The sequence below is a fragment of the Oncorhynchus tshawytscha genome, linkage group LG08 (assembly GCF_018296145.1).
Source record: "Oncorhynchus tshawytscha isolate Ot180627B linkage group LG08, Otsh_v2.0, whole genome shotgun sequence".
Taxonomy (NCBI): Eukaryota; Metazoa; Chordata; class Actinopteri; order Salmoniformes; family Salmonidae; genus Oncorhynchus; species Oncorhynchus tshawytscha.
Genome location: NC_056436.1, coordinates 11,303,941 through 11,327,692, shown reverse-complemented (window position 1 = coordinate 11,327,692; position 23,752 = coordinate 11,303,941). Strand labels below are relative to the sequence as shown.

The following is a 23,752-nucleotide window of genomic DNA, read 5'->3' as shown; positions in this document are numbered from 1 at the left end:
GTAGTGGTCTACCAACAGCCTGGTTTGTTTAAACAGGTAATGTCCACACTTGTTACTCGGTGGAGGGATCCCTACACAAACATACTAAAATGTCAACGCACAAATGTCAGCGAAGATGGGTGAAAGTAGTGGGGTCTGAGGTTTTCAGCTGGTATCTGTATAAGCACTGTGACGACTGCATGGCAGGGAGAACAGGAGTTTAAGCCACTCCAAAACAAGGCCAGGACAATTCAGAGACCAAGTTAAACATATTGGTTGACTTTTATTTAATGCAACTCAATACAATCATTCCAGAACACTTGATCAGAACAGCATTAAAGACAAAGAGAGAAGCATTAAAGACAAAACATTCAAATAAAACAATCAGTATAAAACCACTCACACTTCCCTTGTAATCCCATTTCAAAACAAAATGTGCACAATGCCATCAGTGATCACATCGAATTAAAAAATAATGTTTAAAAAGTTTAAAGCATCATACATTCTTAAATTGATGTGATTGTTGTAAACTACAGGACGAGGACTTTTAGCACAGCTTGTGACCAATCAAATAGGAAGCAAGATGGACCTCTACAGAGTCACCCACTGTAGGGGGGGGGTCTCAATAGTCAACTGTAGCTTCCTCTCAATCTGCACAGGTACCTTTCACCTTATCTTGCATTTTCAGATCAGTGGAGCTGACAGAGTGGATATGAGGGGAAGAAGCAACTACAGATTGAGACACCAGGAAGAACACATTTAACTAAAGACGAAGCCATGGTTCACATATGCCCAGTTCCAAGTCAACCCCCTAGGCACTATTACACATCTCAGATCTGATGAGAATCAGGAATGGGTTTGAGCTATACGGTAGGAGGACCTGTAGAAGCATCATGGTAGTAGCTCCGGCCTTTCCCTCACAGGGTAGCATTTTCTAAACCAATTATTTGGAACTAAAGAGGTGCCTAGCGGGGTTAGGGGTTGACTGGGAATTAGAACCAGTGTCAAGGCCAGTGGAGAGGAGGACTGGTACACCTGCAGCAGTGTCTGAAATCACTTCCTGGTTACTGTTGTCATGGTTACACAGGGACACCAGCCACCATCTCAGACTCGATGCCACAGTGGTCCTTACCTCTCAGGATCTTAAAGAAACCTGGGAGACAGGACAGAAAAACACATTGTGTTGGAGTAGCCAAGAAGCACACAATCTTCCTTCAGAAATGATTCACCAATAGTTTGTCCAGAGTTGTTACAGAAGTTGTGTAAGTGTCTCACCATTCTCTCCCCAGTCAGTGTTCCAGGAGTTGGCAGCCAGCCAGTAAGGAGTTCCCCCCTCCTCTCCCCAGCCCAGGACCTTAATGGCATGGCCTCCTACTGCACTGCCAGAGACATGCTGATACACACCTAGACCGAGAGAAAGTTGGGGTGCCAGAAAAACATTTCAATGTGAGAATGAATTACATGTGTCAAATTGCCAACCCATCCTTTATGGGATTAATTGACAAACACACAATAATTCACTGTGGTAACTACATGATCATTCTTCCAGTGTTCACTGCATTGGACATCACATAAAAAGTAGAAACATGTATAGATATTTACCTTAACAGTAAATAATGTTATCCAAACAATGACATTCCTAGAGCAGTAAAAGCTACACTAGACAGAAGAGGCATGTGTCCTCACCAGACTTGTAGAGCAGGAAGTCTTCATAGACAGTGAAAGCTCCTTCCACAGGTCCGTTCTTCAGGAGCTCAGTCATGATCTGCTGCTCTTCAGAGGGCAAACTGTACGAGTTCTTACCTAGGGTACAGGAGGGAGGGCTTAGTGTGTAGGGCCACAGGAGGGAGGGCTTAGTGTGTAGGGCCACAGGAGGGAGGGCTTAGTGTGTAGGGCCACAGGAGGGAGGGCTTAGCGTGTAGGGCCACAGGAGGGAGGGCTTAGCGTGTAGGGCCACAGGAGGGAGGGCTTAGCGTGTAGGGCCACAGGAGGGAGGGCTTAGCGTGTAGGGCCACAGGAGGGAGGGCTTAGCGTGTAGGGCCACAGGAGGGAGGGCTTAGCGTGTAGGGCCACAGGAGGGAGGGCTTAGCGTGTAGGGCCACAGGAGGGAGGGCTTAGCGTGTAGGGCCACAGGAGGGAGGGCTTAGCGTGTAGGGCCACAGGAGGGAGGGCTTAGCGTGTAGGGCCACAGGAGGGAGGGCTTAGCGTGTAGGGCCACAGGAGGGAGGGCTTAGCGTGTAGGGCCACAGGAGGGAGGGCTTAGCGTGTAGGGCCACAGGAGGGAGGGCTTAGCGTGTAGGGCCACAGGAGGGAGGGCTTAGCGTGTAGGGCCACAGGAGGGAGGGCTTAGCGTGTAGGGCCACAGGAGGGAGGGCTTAGCGTGTAGGGCCACAGGAGGGAGGGCTTAGCGTGTAGGGCCACAGGAGGGAGGGCTTAGCGTGTAGGGCCACAGGAGGGAGGGCTTAGCGTGTAGGGCCACAGGAGGGAGGGCTTAGCGTGTAGGGCCACAGGAGGGAGGGCTTAGCGTGTAGGGCCACAGGAGGGAGGGGAGGGAGGGCTTAGCGTGTAGGGCCACAGGAGGGAGGGCTTAGCGTGTAGGGCCACAGGAGGGAGGGCTTAGCGTGTAGGGCCACAGGAGGGAGGGGGCGTGTAGGGCCACAGGAGGGAGGGCTTAGCGTGTAGGGCCACAGGAGGGAGGGCTTAGCGTGTAGGGCCACAGGAGGGAGGGCTTAGCGTGTAGGGCCACGGGAGGGAGGGCTTAGCGTGTAGGGCCACAGGAGGGAGGGCTTAGTGTGTAGGGCCACAGGAGGGAGGGCTTAGTGTGTAGGGCCCCTAGGGTACAGGAGGGAGGGGTTAGTGTGTAGGGCCCCTAGGGTACAGGAGGGAGGGGTTAGTGTGTAGGTATTCTTGCTAAGTGGACATTCACATTGTGGTTGAATGTATTTACTTACCAAAGTGTTTGTCCTGTTTGTAGCCAGGCGTGTATCCAGTCTCACACTGGTTGGTACATTGTGGGGTGTCACCCTCCTCTCCTGTACAGGGGGGTCGTGTGCCGTTAACATGGTGCTCACAGGGAGGGATGGAGTAGGGCCTGCAACCTGACAGGAGAGACCAGAGAAAGTTACAGGGAGGGAGAGAGTAGGGTCTGACAGGAGAGAGAGAAACAGGGAGGTAGAGAGAAGAGAGAGAGAAGGGTCTGTCAGGAGAGACCAGAGAGAGAGGGAGAAAGGGTCTGTCAGGAGAGACCAGAGAGAAGAGGGAGAGAAGGGTCTGTCAGGAGAGACCAGAGAGAAGAGAGAAGGGTCTGTCAGGAGAGACCAGAGAGAAGAGAGAGAAGGGTCTGTCAGAAGACCAGAGAGAGAGGACAGAAACAGGGAGGGGGAGAGTAGGGTCTGTCAGGAGTTCACTACATACCAACGTGAGAGTCGTAGAGTCCTCCAGTGACCAGTCCCTCTGTAGTCCAGAAGTCCCACGCAGCAGAGGGATAACCACCATTACAACTAGGAACACACACAGTAAGCAATGCTAACAACCTCCCGATGCCTTACATGCAGCCATGTCACAGAGCGGGTGAATGAGAACACACGTACCCCATGCCACAGCTGTCACAGCAGCTGAGCAGGTCTTCAGAGGAGATCTCTACGCTGACCTTGGCGTTGCTATGGATACACACACGGTCCGAGATGGCCTCCGCAGCGCCAAACGCCTGCAGAGGACCAAGCATGTCAAACACACTCAACGTCATGGTTCAGTCACAGGAGTATCCTCCAGGGTGACTCAGTCTGTTCTTACCCAGCAGCTGCCACAGGAGCCCTGGTCCCGGATCTCCTTCAGAGTGGGACAGTTGGGCCACTGCTGTCTAGGGTCAAAGGTGTCAGGCAGCTCCACATCCCCTGCATACTGCACCCTACAGAGGAGAGAAGACAGCCATTAACCCTACATAATACAACCTACCCTAACGAAAACAGAGCGACACAAAGAGAGAACAAAAGAACGAGAGCAAGTAACAGGAGACTGACTGAACGTGCAGTTACTGTGTGGTGCTCTTGGTAAAGTCAATCTGTGAAGCAGCCAAGGAAGAGTTAAGTTACATTAACAGATCAGTTCACTTCCTGCTTGAACACTTCCTGGATGCAGCACAAATACATTCCCTCCATACAACCGTCTCACTCACATGGTGGGCAGTTTGGGTCCTTTAAGCAGGGTTCCACACAGTCTCTTAACATAGCTGTAGTCCACATTATGGAAGTTGTGACCAGCCTTCCATGTAGTGTTGGCCTTGTTGATGTAGTCCACCATCTGGTGGGAGAGCGGAGGTAGGCGGGGCCGGGCCCAGCTGATTGACAGCCCAGACACCAGCGCCAAAAATATCACACGCCACATCACTTCCTGTAGGGACACAGCATCATGGGAACATGAGTTCAAAACACTAAAGGGTAAGGTAGTGTCGTTTAGGACATTTGCAAGTTTCTTGCCCAGTTTGAAGATAAGAACCACCCCCCCCCAAAAAATGTAGCTTTGTTTTAGGTAAAAACAAAGCCATATATAGACCTACCATACTGGCCCCAGGGAGTGGAGAGAGTCAGCCATGCAGGGACACAAACACTTCCGCACCACATCAAGAGGGCAGAGAGGAGAGCACTTCAGTGCAACTCGCTTGAATACAGCCTCAGGCATAGAAGGGCTAATGGATTTGGCTCAGGCCCACAGATCAATACCAATGCAGACTGAAGGAGGTCTGTCTCAGATACTGCCAAGTCATTCTTGGTGTAGAATAACTTGTCGGCCACCGTTACACAGCCCTAACTGGTTCAGAGCAGAAAACTATAGTCTATGGCTACTTCAACCAGGAACCTGACACAAACAGGAAAGCAAATTAGGCCTAACGCACATTACGGCATGTGGTCGTGTGTGGTCACATCCAAATTCCCAAGAAATGGGCTGCACAATGGCGAAATCACATGACTGAATGAGTCAGCAGCAAGTAGCTTTACATAGAAAGTACCAGAGCACATGACCGACTCCTTTCAACTCAGCAAAGACAACCAAAGACCCACTTCCCTGAAGACTGCCTCGACGCAGTAGAGGATCACTTCTCTAAAGCACCTCATCCACTAGTCAGTCATTATGGTAGGGAAAGACCAAGTCATTTATATACTTTAAACATTAAAAGCGTATTAATACAGAACACATTGTTTTACCCCCTTGACAATATGACGGCAACAAATAGCTGAGCTAATGTGTTGCTGTCATATTGTCAACCTGTTCAGGTAGTACCTACCAGTATACTCCCTTTCAAATCATTTCTCCCTACTGAACACAGCCCAGTGTATTGCTTATCCTTGAGCCACTAAATGGAAGGTGCTGCTTTAGAATTGCCAGTGAGACCGCTTGTTTATCCAGGTAGTAAAACAATGTGTTATGTCTCTTTAATGTTCATCAAGTCTATACAATTTGCCAGACAGGCCGATATAGGACTTATTGAACGGTCATAGCCTGCGACTCATGTAGCCTGCCCGTAAGGTGGGAGAGGAGAGATCATGTCAGCCCAACTGTCTGATGCAGTGGAAGAGCAGGTTCTCAAACCCACAGGGGGAAGTTAAACGTTTCTCTGAAGGGACCTTTATTGTTCGGCAAAAAACAAAATAAAATGACTCAACGCATGACAAGGACAAAAGTACGGTCTTCAGCACTCCCATATAACAGTCTAGGACCTTTGTGTATATGATTTATTCAGCTAAGCACAACACTACTTAAGGGTAGCTCAATCAGCAGAGGTCAACCGATTAATCAGGGCCGATTTTAAGTTCTCATAACAATCGTAAAATCGGTATTTTTGGACACCGATTTGGCCGATTCAATTTAATTTTTTTATTACACCTTTATTTAATCTTTAACTAGGCAAGTCAGTTAACACATTCTTATTTTCAATGACGTCCTAGGAACGGTGGGTTAACTGCCTCGTTCAGGGGCAGAATGACACATTTTCACCTTGTCAGCTCAGGGGAACCAATCTTGCAACCTTACAGTTAACAAGTCCAACGCTATAACCACCTGCCACCCCACAAGGAGACTGCCTGTTACACGAATTCAGTAAGCCAAGGTAAGTTGGTAGCTAGCATTAAACTTATCTTCTAAAAACAATCATAATCACTAGTTAAACTAGTAATATCATCAACCATGTGTAGTTATCTAGCTTGTCCTGCATTGCATATAATCTGACTGAGCATACAATTATCTGACTGAGCGGTGGTAGGCAGCAGGCCCGTAAGCATTCATTCAAACAGCACTTTAGTTTGTTTTACCAGCAGCTCTTCGTTGTGCATCAAGCATTGCGCTGTTTATGACTTCAAGCCTATCAACTCCCGAGATGAGGCTGGTGTAACCGATGTGAAATGGCTAGCTAGTTAGTGGGGTGCGCGCTAATAGCGTTTCAAACGTCTCTCGTGCTGAGACTTGGATGGGTAACGCTGCTTCGAGGGTGGCTGTTGTTGTGTTCCTGGTTCGAGCCCAGTGTCGTGTCTTTGGCTATGCCAGATTAAGTGATAGGATTTTATAGAATAGCATGTTATTTCTCCGTAATGAATATTACCTGATTGAGCTAATCATGTAAATGTAATTAACTAGTCGGGGCACCACAAAATAATTTATAGAGCTGTTATCTTCAAATAAACTCTTAAAGACCTAGTAATATTTTACATCAATAGCAGTTATTATTAATTGTCACCTTAATTCAGTATTATCTGAAAGTTGTAAATTCTTGGTTATCTGCACAAACCCTGGCTAACAAGTTAAATCAGCAATACAAAAATTGGGCTTAATTATTTACTAAATACATATACACAGAATTAAATCATACCTTGATTACAAATTACGTCATAAAGGAAAACGTCCCTTGCGGGCGGAACAGATATGACAGCTGGTTACACAAAATAAAAGGGTCTGGGATTGAGTGAAAGCTGGAAGATTGTTCCTCAAAGGGAGAAGCTGTGCTATCGTAAATACAGTATCTTATACATTCTAAATTACCGCTCATTTGGAAAAGGAAAATGCAATAAATATTTACTCTGAGCTGCGCTTCGGTAGGTTGGTGGTAGATGGAAGGCAGTGTTGCCAAACCGAGTCCTTTGAAGAATGTCGCTGGTGGTCAATTGGATACGTTGTAGTAATGTCGTGTGGTAGACAGGATACTCTGTTCTATCCTAGCCTGCGTTTGCAGCTGCTGTTGCTAATTCAATGGCTAGGAGGTATCACTTCTGTAGTGAATAAGAGTTCAAAGTTCATACCATTTGCAACCAAAGCACACGCTGAGGTTGGCTTAGTTCTGTAGTTGACATGTTAGTCCTTTTAATGCAGAGGCTGCAGACTTCACATACTTGGAACAGGTTATATTGTCGTCAAGTCTTTATATAGTGGAGTGAGAAGGTTGTGTTTGAAAAGTTTTATAACCCATGTCCCTTCACAGGGGCGGGCCACTGATTGAGCAGAGCCCTAACCTTATGAAAACACCCAAATCTCTCATTTGGAAGCTAAAATTACATTTAATCTCTTCAATAATTTTATATTCAAACATTTAAATTGAACAATTCCATGTGGATCCGATAACTACAATGTGCAGACTCTCCACTGTAGAGTTTGTCATCTTATCATTGATGAGAATGTCTGATGACAACCGAACTGACATATTCATTAAGTACCACCGCATGTGTTCAATCGGTCAGATTACCAGAATATAGTTAATTTCCCCCCACCTTCTGATGTTCCCAGAATCTAATGTTAACCAATGGGTTTTCAAATGTCACATCAGTAGGGTAGAGAGAGAGGGGGGAAAATGTGCCATGTAAGATGTGCCATGTAATAAACGTTAGCTTTCTTACATGGCACATTGATAAGAGAATTATGTTCTCCAGGTACATCACCCAATTCAATTATATTACTCAGTCTGCAAACCAGAATTTGTAAGATCCTGGTCGAATGAAACAGACGGAGACCCAGCTAAATAGTCAAAAAGGTTTAATCACGGAACGTTCTGACATGCACAGTACAAAGATCTTCAATTTATAGTGACACACTTCTACACGAACCATCAAATCTGCCCGCCAATAGAGATTAGGAGAGTGCCCTCCCCTAAGATAAGGAGAGACCTGGAACTGGGAAGTTCCAGCCAAGAAGTGTCCCAGCCAAGGTCAGCCCCGAATCTGGCTCAGACAGACAGTCTGTTATCAAAATACTAGACTCAACATTTTGGGAACAGTGTTTCTGACTAAGAACTACACAGTATCATAATCAAACTACTCTCACATACATGCATTATAATAATCTAAATGTTTCACATCAATTTCATACAGTCACATGGTTTCAGACTTGTAATATTCTAATCATTTATTAACACCCATTTCCTTATCACACACTGCACTCCCCAACACTTTGTCTTTGCATTATTTAAACATGTTTCATTATTTATTTGAGGCTAAATTGATTTTATTGCTGTATTATATTAAGTTAAAATAAGTGTTAATTCAGTATTGTTGTAATTGTCATTTAAATCAGTTGTTTTTTTTATTGTTGATTTATTTTTATTTTTTTAAATGGCTGATTAATTGGTATCGGCTTTTTTTGGTCCTCCAATAATCGGTATTGAAAAATCATAATTGGTCGACCTCTACCCTTAAGTGATAATGCCCAAGAAGCCGGTGTTGAGGATATTAGCACAGGTGTTAAGCCAGAGTCGAAGTAAGGCAAACCATGACAATACATCATCCAAACACCGGCTTCGAGGACATGATCTCTTTTATACAACGGGTCAACATTAAAATAGAAATCTTCATTACCATTATTTTGATGAACTTATTCATACCATTTCATCCTTTCACAATTTAGTCCCTGACACAAATCTGTGGTTGCTACCCAAGCCGGTTGGTCGTTCATTCTATCAGTTCGGTTGCCAGAGACACGACCCAGTCGTTCAGTCTTAGTTCAACATCTATGGTCGCGACCCAGTCATTCATTCAGAACGTTCCATTGCCATACTGGCTGGCAACATTCTTATCTTTTGCATGCTAGCCAGCCAACTACAGCTAATTTAACAGAATAACAGAAAAGTATTCACATTTCCTTTAAGCGCTTCTGGTGACATTTATTTGGAACATCCATAACAATGAGTTAGAGGTGCGATTTCACCTGGCACAGAAAATGTGCTCCCACATCAAGACACTGTTGTTCAGAGGAGCTAGCCAACACAGCGAACAAAAACTTCAAACTGAAACGACTACAAACTCTGCATTTCACTTTACATTTGTGTACATCCTTCCTGTCTCGTCCAGACACTTACGTTCATTACTGTGGGACAGCTGGAGATCAAATTTCAATATTGAAACAATGTTGCAAATGTCAGACAGACAAGGTTTACACAAATCGCCACTGTTGAAAAATAAAATGTTAGTCTAGAAGTGTTGTGTCCAGATGCTTTTTAGAGTGGAGATGGGCTGATGGGACAGTGGATTGCACAGTCAGATGGAACAGAGTAAATAAACTGAATCTGTGATGTTAAAATCTCTGTGGTAACTTGTAGAAGAGACACCAGCTTGAGTGCACTTTCATACAATCAGCATTAGACCCACCCATTGTATAATAAAACAATAGTGCACAAGGGGGGTGTGGTATATGGCCAATAATTCCACAGATAAGTGCTGTTCTAAAGGACACATTGCGGAGTGCCTGGACACAGCCCTTAGCCGTGGTATATTGACCATACATCAACCCCCCATGGTTGAAGTTATGTAAATAGTTTAACTTTTAGTTTTTCTGCCGTCTAAAGTAGCGTTGTTTTCTACCGGATGTTGATTTGCACTGAAAGTATACCGTCGTGCCTTATTGCTTATGCGGTCTTGTACCATGTCGACAGGTATGACCGTTTCTGCGTCCCTCGTCTAAACGCAGCATTAGGCTGGGACTGAACATGGAAACATCCCAGGCCTTTCAGATCACTGGTCTTCCGATAGCGACAAGAGTAACTTTGAGCTACAATTACTAAGTGAGTCTGGCTTTCAATTTATTACCCAGATATCAGACCGGTTTAAAGTGAAATCAGGATTTCAGTTACATACCAGCCCAGGCATGTTTGCATAATGTCGGGCACTTTTCAGAGCCCTTTCAACAGAAGATGCCTTTGAGAAATGTCTGAAGATTGTATGCAAATATGACTCGACTTCATAACATGTACACGCTTATGTCGAAAAAAAAATGTGGACACGAGAATAGCGTCAGGATATAACATTATCCGCCATTTAAAAAAAAAAAAAAGAGACCCTTAAGTAGGCCACACAAAACAAACACCGCCCGAACAAACCTGCTGCATTTCAAACTAACGTGAACTAGTAGATCATTTAAGCTATTTTATCTGCTCGTCACAACCACATTTTTAACCAGGACATAAGTAACGTTACTCGTTTAGCAAAGAAAGAAACATATTGTTAGCTGTAAATTGGTCTTTGTACTGTACGGGTAGTCAGCTAGTCATTCAGAAAGCTGGCTATAACAGATACGGAGTTCCTCAAATACATCATGTTTCTAAGCAAACTGAAATGAAATTCAATTAAAAAAAACACGTTACATTACCTGTTATCCGCTTGTCAGACGTGCCGAAGACTAGTTACAACACACTTGTTCCAGGTCCACTTCTCCTAAATCACCTGGAAAAGAGTTTTCCGGAGGCGTTCAGTTCTGACCTTTAAATCAGAGGAGAATCACGTGACCGGTCATGTGCCTGTGGCTTTGATCCAGGCCCTCCCTGGTGGATGCAGATTTCATTCGACTGGCTGAACGGCTTCATGTCTACTTAATAGACACAGTACGCATATTATGTGACTCATTTATTATAACAACAAGGATGATTGTAGGGGGGTTTATTCAGGTGAGATAAAAAAATGTGCACAATTTCAAACTGAATTTTTACCTAAGCTTGTATGACACACTGTCCCGAACAGGCCCCTTGATGCGTGTGAAGGAGAAATGTAGGCCTATAGAATTTGCATTTGCAAACACACATTAGGCAATTACACGTTTCAAGGATCATCAGCACACCAAAAAAAAAACGCATTTCAAGAACAACTCGTGACTGCAAAACAAGCGATGTCATCATATAAAGTAGCCGAGGACACGATGACGCATGCGTTTATCAAAAACCATTGACCAAATGGGAACTAGGGTAACTAACGAAGCATGATCCGTCTTCTTTCTGTTCTGTATACAGCTGAAGTAACAGAATAAAATGTGTGACTGACTGGGTTTAAACCGGTGTCATCTTCATAGCACACAACTATGTTAGTCTGCTGAGCTAAAGGCATTTACCCCGGGGAGGTAAAAAAAAATCAAGATTGTCTCTTTCATTTCTTTACTGATTAGATTAGAACAACAGTAGCAGCACTCTTCATAGTGGTAATGATAGTGTTTATTCAGGTGTACTAAAACAGTTATTAACCACCGCTAGTATTATTAGAATAAATGATAGCCAAAATCAGATGCATCACATTTGCCCGGTGTAACAATCATAATTAAAAACAACAACATTTTTGTTAATGCATATTGTCAAGTACAGATATAAAACCTTTAATCACACTATATAACACAATTAATCACACTACCGTACACATTACATGCAGTAAATGTAACGGAAATAAAAATTCTAAGAATACAAAGCAAGACACTGAAAATAGAAGCCCCTCCATTCCATTTATTGTGATGAACATTACATACAGGTAAGGCAATGAGACCCGGAGGCCATCTCAGTTGATGCTGTCGTTTGTACAAGGCAAGCGCTTATCATCAACTGATCGGTTTGATTATCAAGCCAAGGCTTTGAGATAGCGTTCTAAAAGCCAGTTAGTGCACTAAGATACATTATAGAGTCCATACTGATATTAGTAGGTTTTATTAGCTATCATATTAACTTTGCACAGACATACATTCTAAAAGCTAGTTAATGCAATGTGTGTGAGTGCTTTATTTATTCACATCTATCATTAGTTACTGTACACCGTGTCAGGCTGTATAAAAATAAGGATGTACGTGCAATGTTACCGTTTCCTCAGCTCCATCTAGCTAAACACATTCCCTTTATAGCAACAGCGTAAAACAATAGTTCAGAACTAATCTGGTCCCCAGACAGCTGTCTCTCTTGAGCCTGTGGACAAGGTTAGTTATGAACTCACTATAAAACACAATCAAACAAAATAAACTGTAAAAGAATTAACAAATACATCTGATAACACTGACCTCCAAACATCAATAGCAGCACGTGACTTATAACCCCTAGATAGGCCTGCCGCTACTTCTCTCCCTAGACCCTTCTATGAACTAAGCCCCTAGGGACTAAGGGAAGGGGCTAGGGAAAGAAATGGGACCAGGCTGTAGGGTTAAAGGATCTGGAAGCTAATCAACATTACTAGCAGCTTGTTTCAGACACTTCCACACTGATAGATACAGTCTGAACTGGTGCTACTTCAATAGATCAGATTAGTTGGATCTTCTTCCTGTGTCGCAGGAAGTAGAAGTCATTCCTCCCTACAAATGGTTCATAAAGATCTTTACCATATCAAATGAATTCAACACTTGGAAACAGTACTTACTGTATACTGACCGAAATGAATTGAACACAATTGAATAATCTCATATATACTGTATATTGTAATGCTAGTACCTAGCAGACTGAATTGTCTGCTTGACATGTCGGGACTAGCTGTAAACTAATCGTAAATAAGAGTATGAATATTCATTTAAATTTCACATAATAAAAATTATTAACTTATATTACCTTATATTGCTAGGGTACCTTCAGATTAAATATCACATTTGGATAAAATAATAAATATCGTATATACACTAAGCCTATAAAAGTATACTAAACCTTAACATGTGATCAGAGCCTCTCTTGACTAACCTTCGGTTAACCACTCATAACACAATAAATCATATTTGCGCAGAAGTGCAAACTGTCTCAAATTATATCATATATATACAAGAAAAAAAAGACAAATATATAAACTCTCTTCTCTGTCAATCCTTAATAATCACAATTTAATATCATAACTCTTTATGACAGCCCTGATTCAATCAATCACATATCAAGGCAAACCACACTGAGGGTTCACTCAGAATGCTGACACTCTCACAGGTGTAAACCATATGAAAACCGACACATCCTTACAAGTTATTATTTTCACAGACATTATCATTGAATGTGGACATGAAACTTCATATGTCATTAGAATACAGCGTAAACATTCTGAATAAAGTCACAATGCAATTGATTTGATCTGTGATTGAATCAGGGCCTAAGAGAAAAAGGATATCCCACTGTTACTTCCATTAAAGACTACTTCCATCTCTTATGTTAGTTTGTCTGTGTGTATCAGTTACATGTGGATTCACGACCTCATACTGGCTGATAATACTGGATTCTCAAGACATGCTATAGTTATTTAGTGTGAAACACATCTGGCTAGCCTGGGGGCCAGGCTGGTTCTGAATTCGTCAACAAGCCCTTGGCTAGTAGTAAAGCAGTTGTCTCGCATGATAACAAAGTTGTAATAGCACTGTTGAAAGCAGAACCAGCCTGACACCCAGGCTAATGTCATGTATCTTCTAAAATACTCTCTTTATATTGTGTTCTATATAATCTCTACATCTGGGTCAAATACAATATGATAAACTGGGTGGTTCGAGCCCTGATTGCTGATTGACTGACAGACGTGGTATATCAGATCGTATACCACTGGTGTGACAAAACACTTATTTTTACTGCTCTAATTATGTTGGTAACCAGTTTGTAATGGCAATAAGGCACCTCTGGGGATTTGTGGTATATGGCCAATACACCACGGCTAAGGGCTGTATCCAGGCACTCCGCTTTGCGTCGTGCCTAAGAACAGCCCTTAGCTGTGGTATATTGGCCATATACCACACCCCCTTCGGGCCTTATTGTTTAAATGTAAAATACTTTCAAATACTTTACGCTCGCTTGATTTAGCTTGGAATGGAACAGTGGTACAATGGAACTAATGAAATAATCCCAAAAGTGTAAACTCCGCCACCCAGCTGCACATCGGTCGAGCTAAATCAAGCACACGGCAACATGTATTTGAGAGTATTTGACCAGGTCTGATCATTTCGCTCCACCCATTGGCCCCTCTAGATCAATTTATCTCTGTGGTCTACAAACTGGACCAGTTGTTTTCTAGCATGGGTGGTGATGGCGGTGGTGGTGGTAGTAGAGGGGCCAGGGCCTGGTTCCTCAGGCCCAGCACGAGGCTCCTGTCTGGGTGTAGAGGTGAAGAGGGGCTCCCTGATGCGGTAGGGGCTCCGGTAGCTGGAGATGGGTGACAGCTCAGAGCCCCAGCCCAGGTAGCTGCCGCTGGACGGGGAGACTGCGTCAGCGCTGAAATACAAGGTGGTGCCGGACTCTGCAGGATTAAAGTTCCGCTGGGGGCTTCCCATGCCCACCAGCAGGGACGGTGACCTTTTCTCTGGAGACGAACCACGTCTGATATCGAGTGACCCCACGGAAGGTGACCCTTGGGTGCTGGAGGTGACCACGTTGCTGTCGATGTGTCGGTAGTCTGGGTGCCTGGGGGACGAGGGTGTGGGGGAGCCATAGGCGGCGCTCTGGAAGTCTTCGTCGTCTCGATCATCGGAGGGAGGGGGGCTGGAGTCATCCTGCTGGGTGGCAGGCTCTGAGTGGTGGCAGGCTCTGACCTCCTCAACTAGGACCTCCACCAGAGGCAGCTTGACCTCCTGGATGGGAGAGGGAGAGGACAGCACCGGTCTCACCTCATGTCTCACCGCCTGTCTCACCTCACTGATGATGTCTCTTGCTGGGGCTGCCTTTATCACCTGAAGGGAAGGAAGACAGACATTATTGTGAAAGGTTCCACATCAAGGAAAAAGCTAACGGGTCCCAGGAGTCAAACATAGAGGATAAGATCCAACTATAGTAGAGAACAGTAAATCAAGCCTCAACTTGACGCCTGCTCCCAGAAGTGCTCTGTTTAAAGACAGACACCCTTCAACCACATAGAACATTCAACCACATAGAACATTCAACCACATAGAACATTCAACCACAGACAACATTCAACCACAGACAACATTCAATCACATAGAACATTCAACCACATAGAATATTCAGAGTGAAGATTTAATTGGAAAATATAGGAGTACTGATCCTCCAAACATGGCACAGGCAGCCAAAAACAACAACAACAACATGTGAAGTGTACACTTCAGGGAAACTGGGAAGAAATGGAATTGCGTGCTCATCTCACCTCCTCCACCTCTTTGACCTGGGGAACGTTGGGAGAAGGTTGTGGAACAATGGGAGAAGGTTGTGGAACGTTGGGAGTAGGTTGTGGAACAATGGGAGAAGGTTGCGGAATGTCCGGGGACCTTGGCAGAGCCATTTCCCGCAGTCCCAGCAGCCCGGCCAATCCGCCATCGCCATAAGCGTAGCTTATTCTAGCCACATCCCCCGTCTTCAGGGCTAGGCGAATGAGCAGCCAGTGGTGGTGCTTCCAGCCTTGCCATTGGCCAGGGAGGTCCAACAAAGTACCGCCCCCAACAAGTTGACCGTGGCGATGGTTCTTCTCATCCAATGAGAGAGAAGAGCCCCGGTCTGCACAAGCACCGCCCATTCCATGGTTACGTATGCTCTGGAAGATCTCAAAGGATTTGGGGTGGAGGAACCGGTAGTACAGCACTAGAGCTATCACACCTGGGGGAACACATAGGAGACAGGTGAGTGTGTATGGGTGGGTTCTTCTATCCTTGTGGGGACCTACAATCCCCCAAAGTCCCCACAAGGATAGTAAAACAAGGAAAATTCCCCCTCGTGGGTACATTCCCCATGTCTCCATGAGGACAAAGGGTATTTTAAGATTAGGTGTTAGGTTTAGGGTTATAATTATAATTAGGTTTAGGGTTAGAATTAGGATTATAATTAGGTTGAGGGTTAGAATTAGGGCTATGGTAAGAGTAAGGGGTTAGGAGTTAGCTTTAGGGTTATGGTTAGGGGAAATAGGATTTTGAATGGAAATTAATTTTAAGTCCCTACTAAGATAGAAACAAATGTGTGTGTATGTATGTATGTATGTATGTATGTATGTATGTATGTATGTATGTATGTATGTATGTGTGTGTGTGTGTGTGTGTGTGTGTGTGTGTGTGTGTGTGTGTGTGTGTGTGTGTGTGTGTGTGTGTGTGTGTGTGTGTTTGTGTGTGTGTGTGTGTGTGTGTGTGTGTGTGTGTGTGTGTGTGTGTGTGTATGTATGTATGTATGTATGTATGTATGTGTGTGTGTGTGTGTGTGTGTGTGTGTGTGTGTGTGTGTGTGTCACACCAATGAGGAAACTACAGAACACAGCGGTTGGGATACCCATGGTATCCCATGATGCAGCACTGAAGAAGTCGGAACCTGCCAGCAGAAGAAGAGCGTTCTCGATAAACATGGCCTGCAGGAGAGAGCAGAGAGTTACACACACACACACACACACACACACACACACACACACACACACACACACACACACACACACACACACAGAGAGACCCACCAGGTAGAATCCGGCCATGCGGCATCGGGAGGCTCCGTCCTTGACGTTGAGGAAGAGGAAGATGTGAACAGCTCCCAGCACCAGGTTGAACAGGTGCCAGCGCAGCGGTGTTTTGATGATGTCACTCTGCTGAGACACCAACCAGAACGTAGCACCCAACCAGTGAAGACCTGAGACACACGGGTGCAGGACAAACATCACTGAATGCTCACACACACACACACACACACACACACACACACACACACACACACACACACACACACACACACACACAAGCACACACACAATAAAAGACTTTCACACACATACTGTACACACTCACCAATAACTCCAAGGACCCACTGACGGAACAGGCGTGTAAAGAGTGCGAGGGTGGCGAGACGTGCACCCAACATGCTGACCTAAACACAATACAATAAGTATGTTACTATCACACACACACACGCATACACACACACGCCCAGCCCAAACGACACACCCAGCCCAACCGACACACCCAGCCCACGCACCCAGCCCACACACCCGGCCCAGCCCTGCCCAGCCGACACACCCAGCCCAACCGACACACCCAGCCCAGCCCAGCCCACACACCCAGCCCAACCGACACACCCAGCCCAGCCCACACACCCAGCCCAACCGACACACCCAGCCCAACCGACACACCCAGCCCAGCCCAGCCCACACACCCAGCCCAACCGACACACCCAGCCCAGCCCAGCCCACACACCCAGCCCAACCGACCACCCAGCCCAGCCCACACCCCAGCCCAACCGACACACCCAGCCCAACCGACACACCCAGCCCACACACCCAGCCCAACCAACACACCCAGCCCAACCGACACACCCAGCCCAGCCGACACACCCAGCCCAGCCCACACACCCAGCCCAGCTGACGCACCCAGCCCTGACGCCCAGTACACCCAGCCCAGGCAACCCTCCTACCCTCCAGAGCAGTCTACAGGTGATAGCAGCAGGGGACATGGGGAGATGTCCAGGTCTGATGAGGGAACAGGCTCTGGCATACAACACCAAGGCCCAGGCCAGGGACAGCAGACACAACACAAAACATACTGAGACTGGAGAGAGGGAGAGAGAGGGAACGAGAACATGAATACTCTGTAAGGAGATTGTATCAAACACAGAGGATGGTCTTCAGAGATAGATAGATGGGAGGGATGGTGGTAGCTCAAGGGTTAAAAACAAACAAAAGACAACTAAGATATATTGAGAATATACACTACCGTTCAAAAGTTTGTGGCCACTTAGAAATGTCCTTGTTTTTGAAAGAAAAGCACATTTCTTATACATTAAAATAACATCAAATTGATCAGAAATACAGTGTAGACATTGTTAATGTTGTAAATGACTATTGTAGCTGGAAAACAGCAGATTTTTTATGGAATATCTACATAGGCGTACAGAGGCCCATTATCAGCAACCATCACTCCTGTGTTCCAATGGCACGTTGTGTTAGCTAATCCAAGTTTATCATTTTAAAAGGATAATTGATCATTAGAAAACCATTTTGAAATTATGTTAGCACAGCTGAAAACTATTGTTCTATTTAAAGAAGCAATAAAACTGGCCTTCTTTAGACTAGTTGGGTATCTGGAGCATCAGCATTTGTGGGTTTGATTACAGGCTCAAAATGGCCAGAAACAAAGACCTTTCTTCTGAAACTCATCTGTCTATTCTTGTTCTGAGAAATGAAGGCTATTCCATGCGAGAAATTGCCAAGAACCTGAAGATCTTGTATAACGCTGTGTACTACTCCCTTCACAGAACTGGCACAAACCAGGATAAAGAGGATTCACATTTTATTTATTTTACTAAGTCAGTTAAGAACAAATTCATATTTTCAATGACGGCCTAGGAACAGTGGGTTAACTGCCTGTTCAGGGGCAGAACAACAGATTTGTACCTTGTCAGCTGGGGGATTTGAACTTGCAACCTTTCAGTTACTAGTCCAACGCTCTAACCACTAGGCTACCCTGCCGCCCCAAATTGAAGGTCCCCAAAAACACTGTGGCCTCCATCATTCTTAAATGGAAGAAGCTTGGAACCACCAAGTCTCTTCCTAGAGCTGGCCGCCCGGCCAAACTGAGCAATCGGGGGAGAAGAGCATTGGTCAGGGAGGTGACCAAGAACCCGATGGTCATGCTGACAGAGCTCTAGAGTTCCTCTCTAGAGAAGGGAGAACATTCCAGAAGGACAACCATCTCTGCAGCACTCCACCAATCAGACCTTTACGGGTAGAGTGGCCAGACAGAAGCCACTCCTCAGTAAAAGGCACATAACAGCCCGCTTGGAGTTTGCCAAACGGCACCTAAAGAATTTCAGACCATGAGAAACAAGATTCTCTGGTCTGATGAATCCAAGATTGAACTCTTTGGCCTGAATGCCATGCGTCACGTCTGAAGGAAACCTGGCACCATCCCTATGGCGAAGCATGGTGGTGGCAGAATCATGCTGTGGGGATGTTTTTCAGCGGCAGGGTCTAGGGATGTTTTTCAGCGGCAGGGACTGGGAGACCAGTCAGAATCGAGGCAAAGATGAACGGAGCAAAGTACAGAGAGATCCTTGATGAAAACCTGCTCTAGAGCTCTCAGGACCTCTGACTGGGATGAAGGTTCACCTTCCAACAGGACAACAACCCTAAGCACACAGCCAAGACAACGCAGGAGTGACTTCGGGAAAAGTCTCTGAATGTTGTTGAGTGGCTCAGCCACTTAAACCTGATTGAATATCTCTGGAGAGACCTGAAAATAGCTGTGCAGCGACGCTCCCCATCCAACCTGACAGAGCTTGAGAGGATCTTCCTGATAAAGAATGGGAGAAACTCCACAAATACAGGTGTGCCATGCTTGAAGCGTCACACCCAAGAAGACTTGAGGCTGCAAATAGCTGCCAAAGGTGCTTCAACAAAGTACTGAGTAAAGGGTCTGAATAGTTATGTAAATGTTATATTTCTGTTTTTTACCTTTAATAAATTAGCAAAAATTTCTAAAATACGATTTTATCTTTGTCATTATGGGGTATTGTGTGTAAATTGATGAGGAACATATTTTATTTAATCCATTTTAGTATAAGTCTGTAACGTAACAAAATGTGGAAAAAGTCAAGGAGTCTGAATACTTTCCAAAGGCACTGTATATTTATATTTAGAACAAAATATATGGGTGATTAGAAATGATGCAAAGAATTGCAAAACTCGCTGAAGCTGGGGACCTATAGTTGAAGTGGGAAGTTTACATACACCTTAGCCAAATACATTTAAACTCAGTTTTTCACAATTCGTGACATTTAATCCTAGTACAAATTCCCTGTCTTATGTCAGTTAGGATCACCACTTTATTTTAAGAATGTGAAATGTCAGAATAATAGTAGAGAGAATTATTTATTTCAACTTTTACTTATTTCATCACATTCCCAGTGGGTCAGAAATTTACATACACTCAATTAGTATTCGGTAGCATTGCCTTTAAATTGTTTAACTTGGGGTCAAACGCTTCGGGTATCCTTCCACAAGAGTCCCACAATAAGTTGGGTGAATTTTGGCCCAATCCTCCTGACAGAGCTGGTGTAACTGAGTCAGGTTTGTAGGCCTTCTTACTCGCACACGCTTTTCAGTTCTGCCCACAAATTTTCAAAAGGATTGAGGTCAGGGCTTTGTGATGGCCACTCCAATACCTTGAATTTGTTGTCCTTAAGCCATTTTGCCACAACTTTGGAAGTATACTTGGGGTCATTGTCCATTTGGAAAACCCATTTGCGACCAAGCTTCAACTTCCTGACTGACGTCTTGAGATGTTGCTTCAATATATCCACATAATTTTCCGTCCTCATGATGCTATCTATTTTGTGAAGTGCACCAGTCCCCCCTGCAGCAAAGCACCCCCACAACATGATGCTGCCACCCCTGTGCTTCATGGTTGGGATGGTGTTCTTCGGCTTGCAAGCGTCCTCCTTTTTCCTTCCTTGGTCATTATGGCCAAACAGTTCTAATTTTGATTCATCAGACCAGAGGACATTTCTCCAAAAAGTACTATCTTTGTCCCCATGAGCAGTTGCAAACTGTAGTCTGGCTTTTTTATGGCAGTTTTGGATCAGTGGCTTCTTCCTTGCTGAGTGGCCTTTCAGGTTATGTTGATATAGGACTTGTTTTACTAGGCAAGTCAGTTAAGAACAAATTTTTATTTTCAATGATGGCCTAGGAACAGTGGGAACAACAGATTTGTACCTTGTCAGCTCAGGGGTTTGAACTTGCAACCTTCCAGTTACTAGTCCAACGCTCTGACCACTAGGCTACACTGCCACCCCATGATGCCAAGCAAAGTGGCACTGAGTTTGAAGGTAGGCTTCCAATTGACTCAAATTATGTCAATTAGCTTATCAGAAGCTTCTAAAGGCAATACATACTTTTCTGGAATTCTCCAAGCTGTTTAAAGACAGTCAACTTAGTGTATGTAAACTTCTGACCCACTGGAATTCACCCAGTGAATTTTTAAGTGAAATAATCTGTCTGTAAGCAATTGTTGGGAAAATTACTAGTGTCATGCCCAAAGTAGATGTCCTAACCGACTTGCCAAAACTATAGTTTGTTAACAAGAAATTAGTGGAGTGGTTGAAAAACTAGTTTTAATGACTCCAACCTAAGTGTATGTAAACTTCCGACTTCAACTGTACATTGATGGAAGCTACAATCTATCTGTGATATTAAAGCTGATCTACCCCCTAAAACAAAAACAACACAAACACACAGAGACACATACCTGGTGAAGATAGTCCTACATCTGTACAGATGAGGACGTAGGTCTGCAGTACGGTCTGTGGCAGAGTGACCACCAGCGCCTCCAACAGGCGGAGAGCTGAAACGTCAGCCTGCTGCATTATCTCACTGCACTGATCCTCTCTAGCGGACGTCATAGTCTCCCATAACCTAGAACACAACAACACAGTGTTCTCGTTTCATCGTTGACCTCTAACCCCGGACCTCTAACGCCAAAGAGGGTACCACGCGGGTACATTACCTTCTAAAGATGCCCAGGTGCAGGATGTGAGTCCATTTGAGGTCTTTGCTACGTATTCGTCCATCCGCCTGGTACCACAGCCAACTGAGCAACTGGGGACCCCACCCAGGGAGGAGGAACAAGGCCGTAAGCCCCGCCCAGTGCGCGTAGCAGTAGTTATGCCCCACCCACAGGTAGTACACAAAACAGTAGATCACTGTGGACAAACACACACACAGGTAGATCATTGGAGATGATACAGGACATCTACACACAGATACACATACTGTATTTTCTAGTGTAATGGCAGCTGGTCTTTACATAATGTGACAATGATGGGCACTGGTTGGTACTTAGGTCAACATAAAACACTGGACACACCTGGTACCAAACTGGACACACCTGGTACCAAACCGGACACACCTGGTACCAAACAGGACACACCTGGTACCAAACTGGACACACCTGGTACCAAACTGGACCCACCTGGTACCAAACAGGACACACCTGGTACCAAATTGTCCATAACACCCAAGACACAGAGAAGGCTAATTAAAACGTAATCAATATGTAATTATCTAACGAATGTGTAATGTATTTTCCCAAACATAAGCAGTAGAACAGTGAGGGCAGTTTCAACATCTGTGTGTGTGTGTGTGTGTGTGTGTGTGTGTGTGTGTGTGTGTGTGTGTGTGTGTGTGTGTGTGTGTGTGTGTGTGTGTGTGTGTGTGTGTGTGTGTGTGTGACCTCTATCATGACTATAGGCTGAGGACAGGGTAGGGCCTGGGTGATGCTGCTGCTGTCCCTTATCTCTAATAGGCTACAAAATGCACGCGCCTCCTGCCTCTACAGAACCACTTACTGAACGATGCGGTGCTCTATGTCCGCCTCTCCCTCTCCTCTCCACTCCCCCCCTCTCCCTGTCCCAGTAATATTAACCATCTGCCGGAGCAGCCCGACCAGTTGGGGAGAGTAGGGTCCGCCCATTCCCCTATCCATTTATGGCATACAGAAAAAGGCGCTCGAATATGACAGAAATGCGCCACTTTTCTATGAGCATGACTTTAGCTACAGCAGAAATGTTGTTCGCGGCTGCTGTTGCAAGTTTTCACAACACCTTAACACCTACATCGACACAAGCAATACACGCACCTATAAAGATTGTAATGCATCTGAAAATGCAGATTAAAAATAAAAGACTTGGGAAATATCAATGAAACCGTCATGCAACCCTCCCTGGTTTGACACTGTACTGTTGTGAATGTAGCCTAGGTGTGGTGAGAGAATTACAGGCCTATCTCCATCACTGGAGGGATGTGCGTGTGTGTTTAGGCAGTGATACTTACGCGCAGTCCGCTCAGCCACAATGAGAAATGCAGTAAATGCGAAAACGCAAACATGGCAGCAGGACACGCACGAGCCTCCCCGACTGGCCATGGCCCGGGCCGTGGTGAATTGTCTCATCACGGAGATGAAGAATCTTGATCTGCAATGTTGCGATGAATCCCACGCTGCAGTATTGACTCGTCCGTTCCAAGGTAGGGTACCCCTGTGCTCTGTGCTCTGTGCTCCGTTATCCCTTGGAGACTGCTTCTGACGTCATGGCCTCGCATTAAAGCCACAGTCTGTGATTTCTGTTCAGTATTTTTCAACTGATGAATCAAATTGGTACAACATGCCTTTTATTAGATAGTTAATACATTATTAATCTCCTGTGTTAGAATAACATATTATTATCCTGATGGTTACCAAAAAACTAAGTATATTACCAAAGATTTGTGCTATTACTCTATTGTTTAAGAGACAAAAAAAAATATGTCATCTGTAACTTCTATTTTTTCATGCCCCTCTCACTACCAGTGGTAGAAAAATAACTAAATTGTCATACTTGAGTAAAAGTAAAGATATCTTAATGGAAAATGACTCCAGTAAAAGTGAAAGTCACCCAGTAAAATACTACTTGAGTAAAGGTCTAAAAGTATTTGTTTTTAAATATACTTAATTAAAAGTACATGGAAATGCTCAAATGTACAGCATCAAAAGTAAAAGTATAAATCATTTCAACTTCCTTATATTAAGCAAACCAGACGGCACAATCTTCTTGTTTTTATTTATTTACGGATAGGAAGGGGCACACTCCAACACTCAGACATAA

The 23,752-nt window shown here is 44.7% G+C and overlaps 2 protein-coding genes across 2 annotated transcripts; both read right to left on the bottom strand.

The window, feature by feature from the left end:
- Nucleotides 1-242: 242 nt before the first annotated feature.
- On the bottom strand, nucleotides 243-10,747 carry ctsba (cathepsin Ba). Its single transcript, XM_024436292.2, has 9 exons — nucleotides 10,597-10,747; nucleotides 4,154-4,368; nucleotides 3,772-3,886; nucleotides 3,570-3,685; nucleotides 3,394-3,479; nucleotides 2,931-3,077; nucleotides 1,666-1,782; nucleotides 1,255-1,383; nucleotides 243-1,132 (listed from the first exon to the last, which is right to left on the bottom strand). Exons 2-9 carry the CDS (start codon nucleotides 4,360-4,362, stop codon nucleotides 1,059-1,061), a joined length of 993 nt encoding a protein of 330 aa, XP_024292060.1. The 5' UTR covers nucleotides 4,363-4,368; nucleotides 10,597-10,747; the 3' UTR covers nucleotides 243-1,058.
- Nucleotides 10,748-13,908: 3,161 nt separating this feature from the next.
- Nucleotides 13,909-23,177, bottom strand: LOC112261159 (XK-related protein 5). Its single transcript, XM_042325194.1, has 9 exons — nucleotides 22,944-23,177; nucleotides 21,619-21,814; nucleotides 21,361-21,527; nucleotides 17,531-17,664; nucleotides 16,909-16,987; nucleotides 16,584-16,753; nucleotides 16,370-16,481; nucleotides 15,300-15,745; nucleotides 13,909-14,868 (listed from the first exon to the last, which is right to left on the bottom strand). The coding sequence occupies exons 1-9, from the start codon at nucleotides 23,059-23,061 to the stop codon at nucleotides 14,167-14,169; spliced, it is 2,124 nt and encodes a 707-aa protein (XP_042181128.1). The 5' UTR covers nucleotides 23,062-23,177; the 3' UTR covers nucleotides 13,909-14,166.
- Between the last annotated feature and the right edge of the window lie 575 nt (nucleotides 23,178-23,752).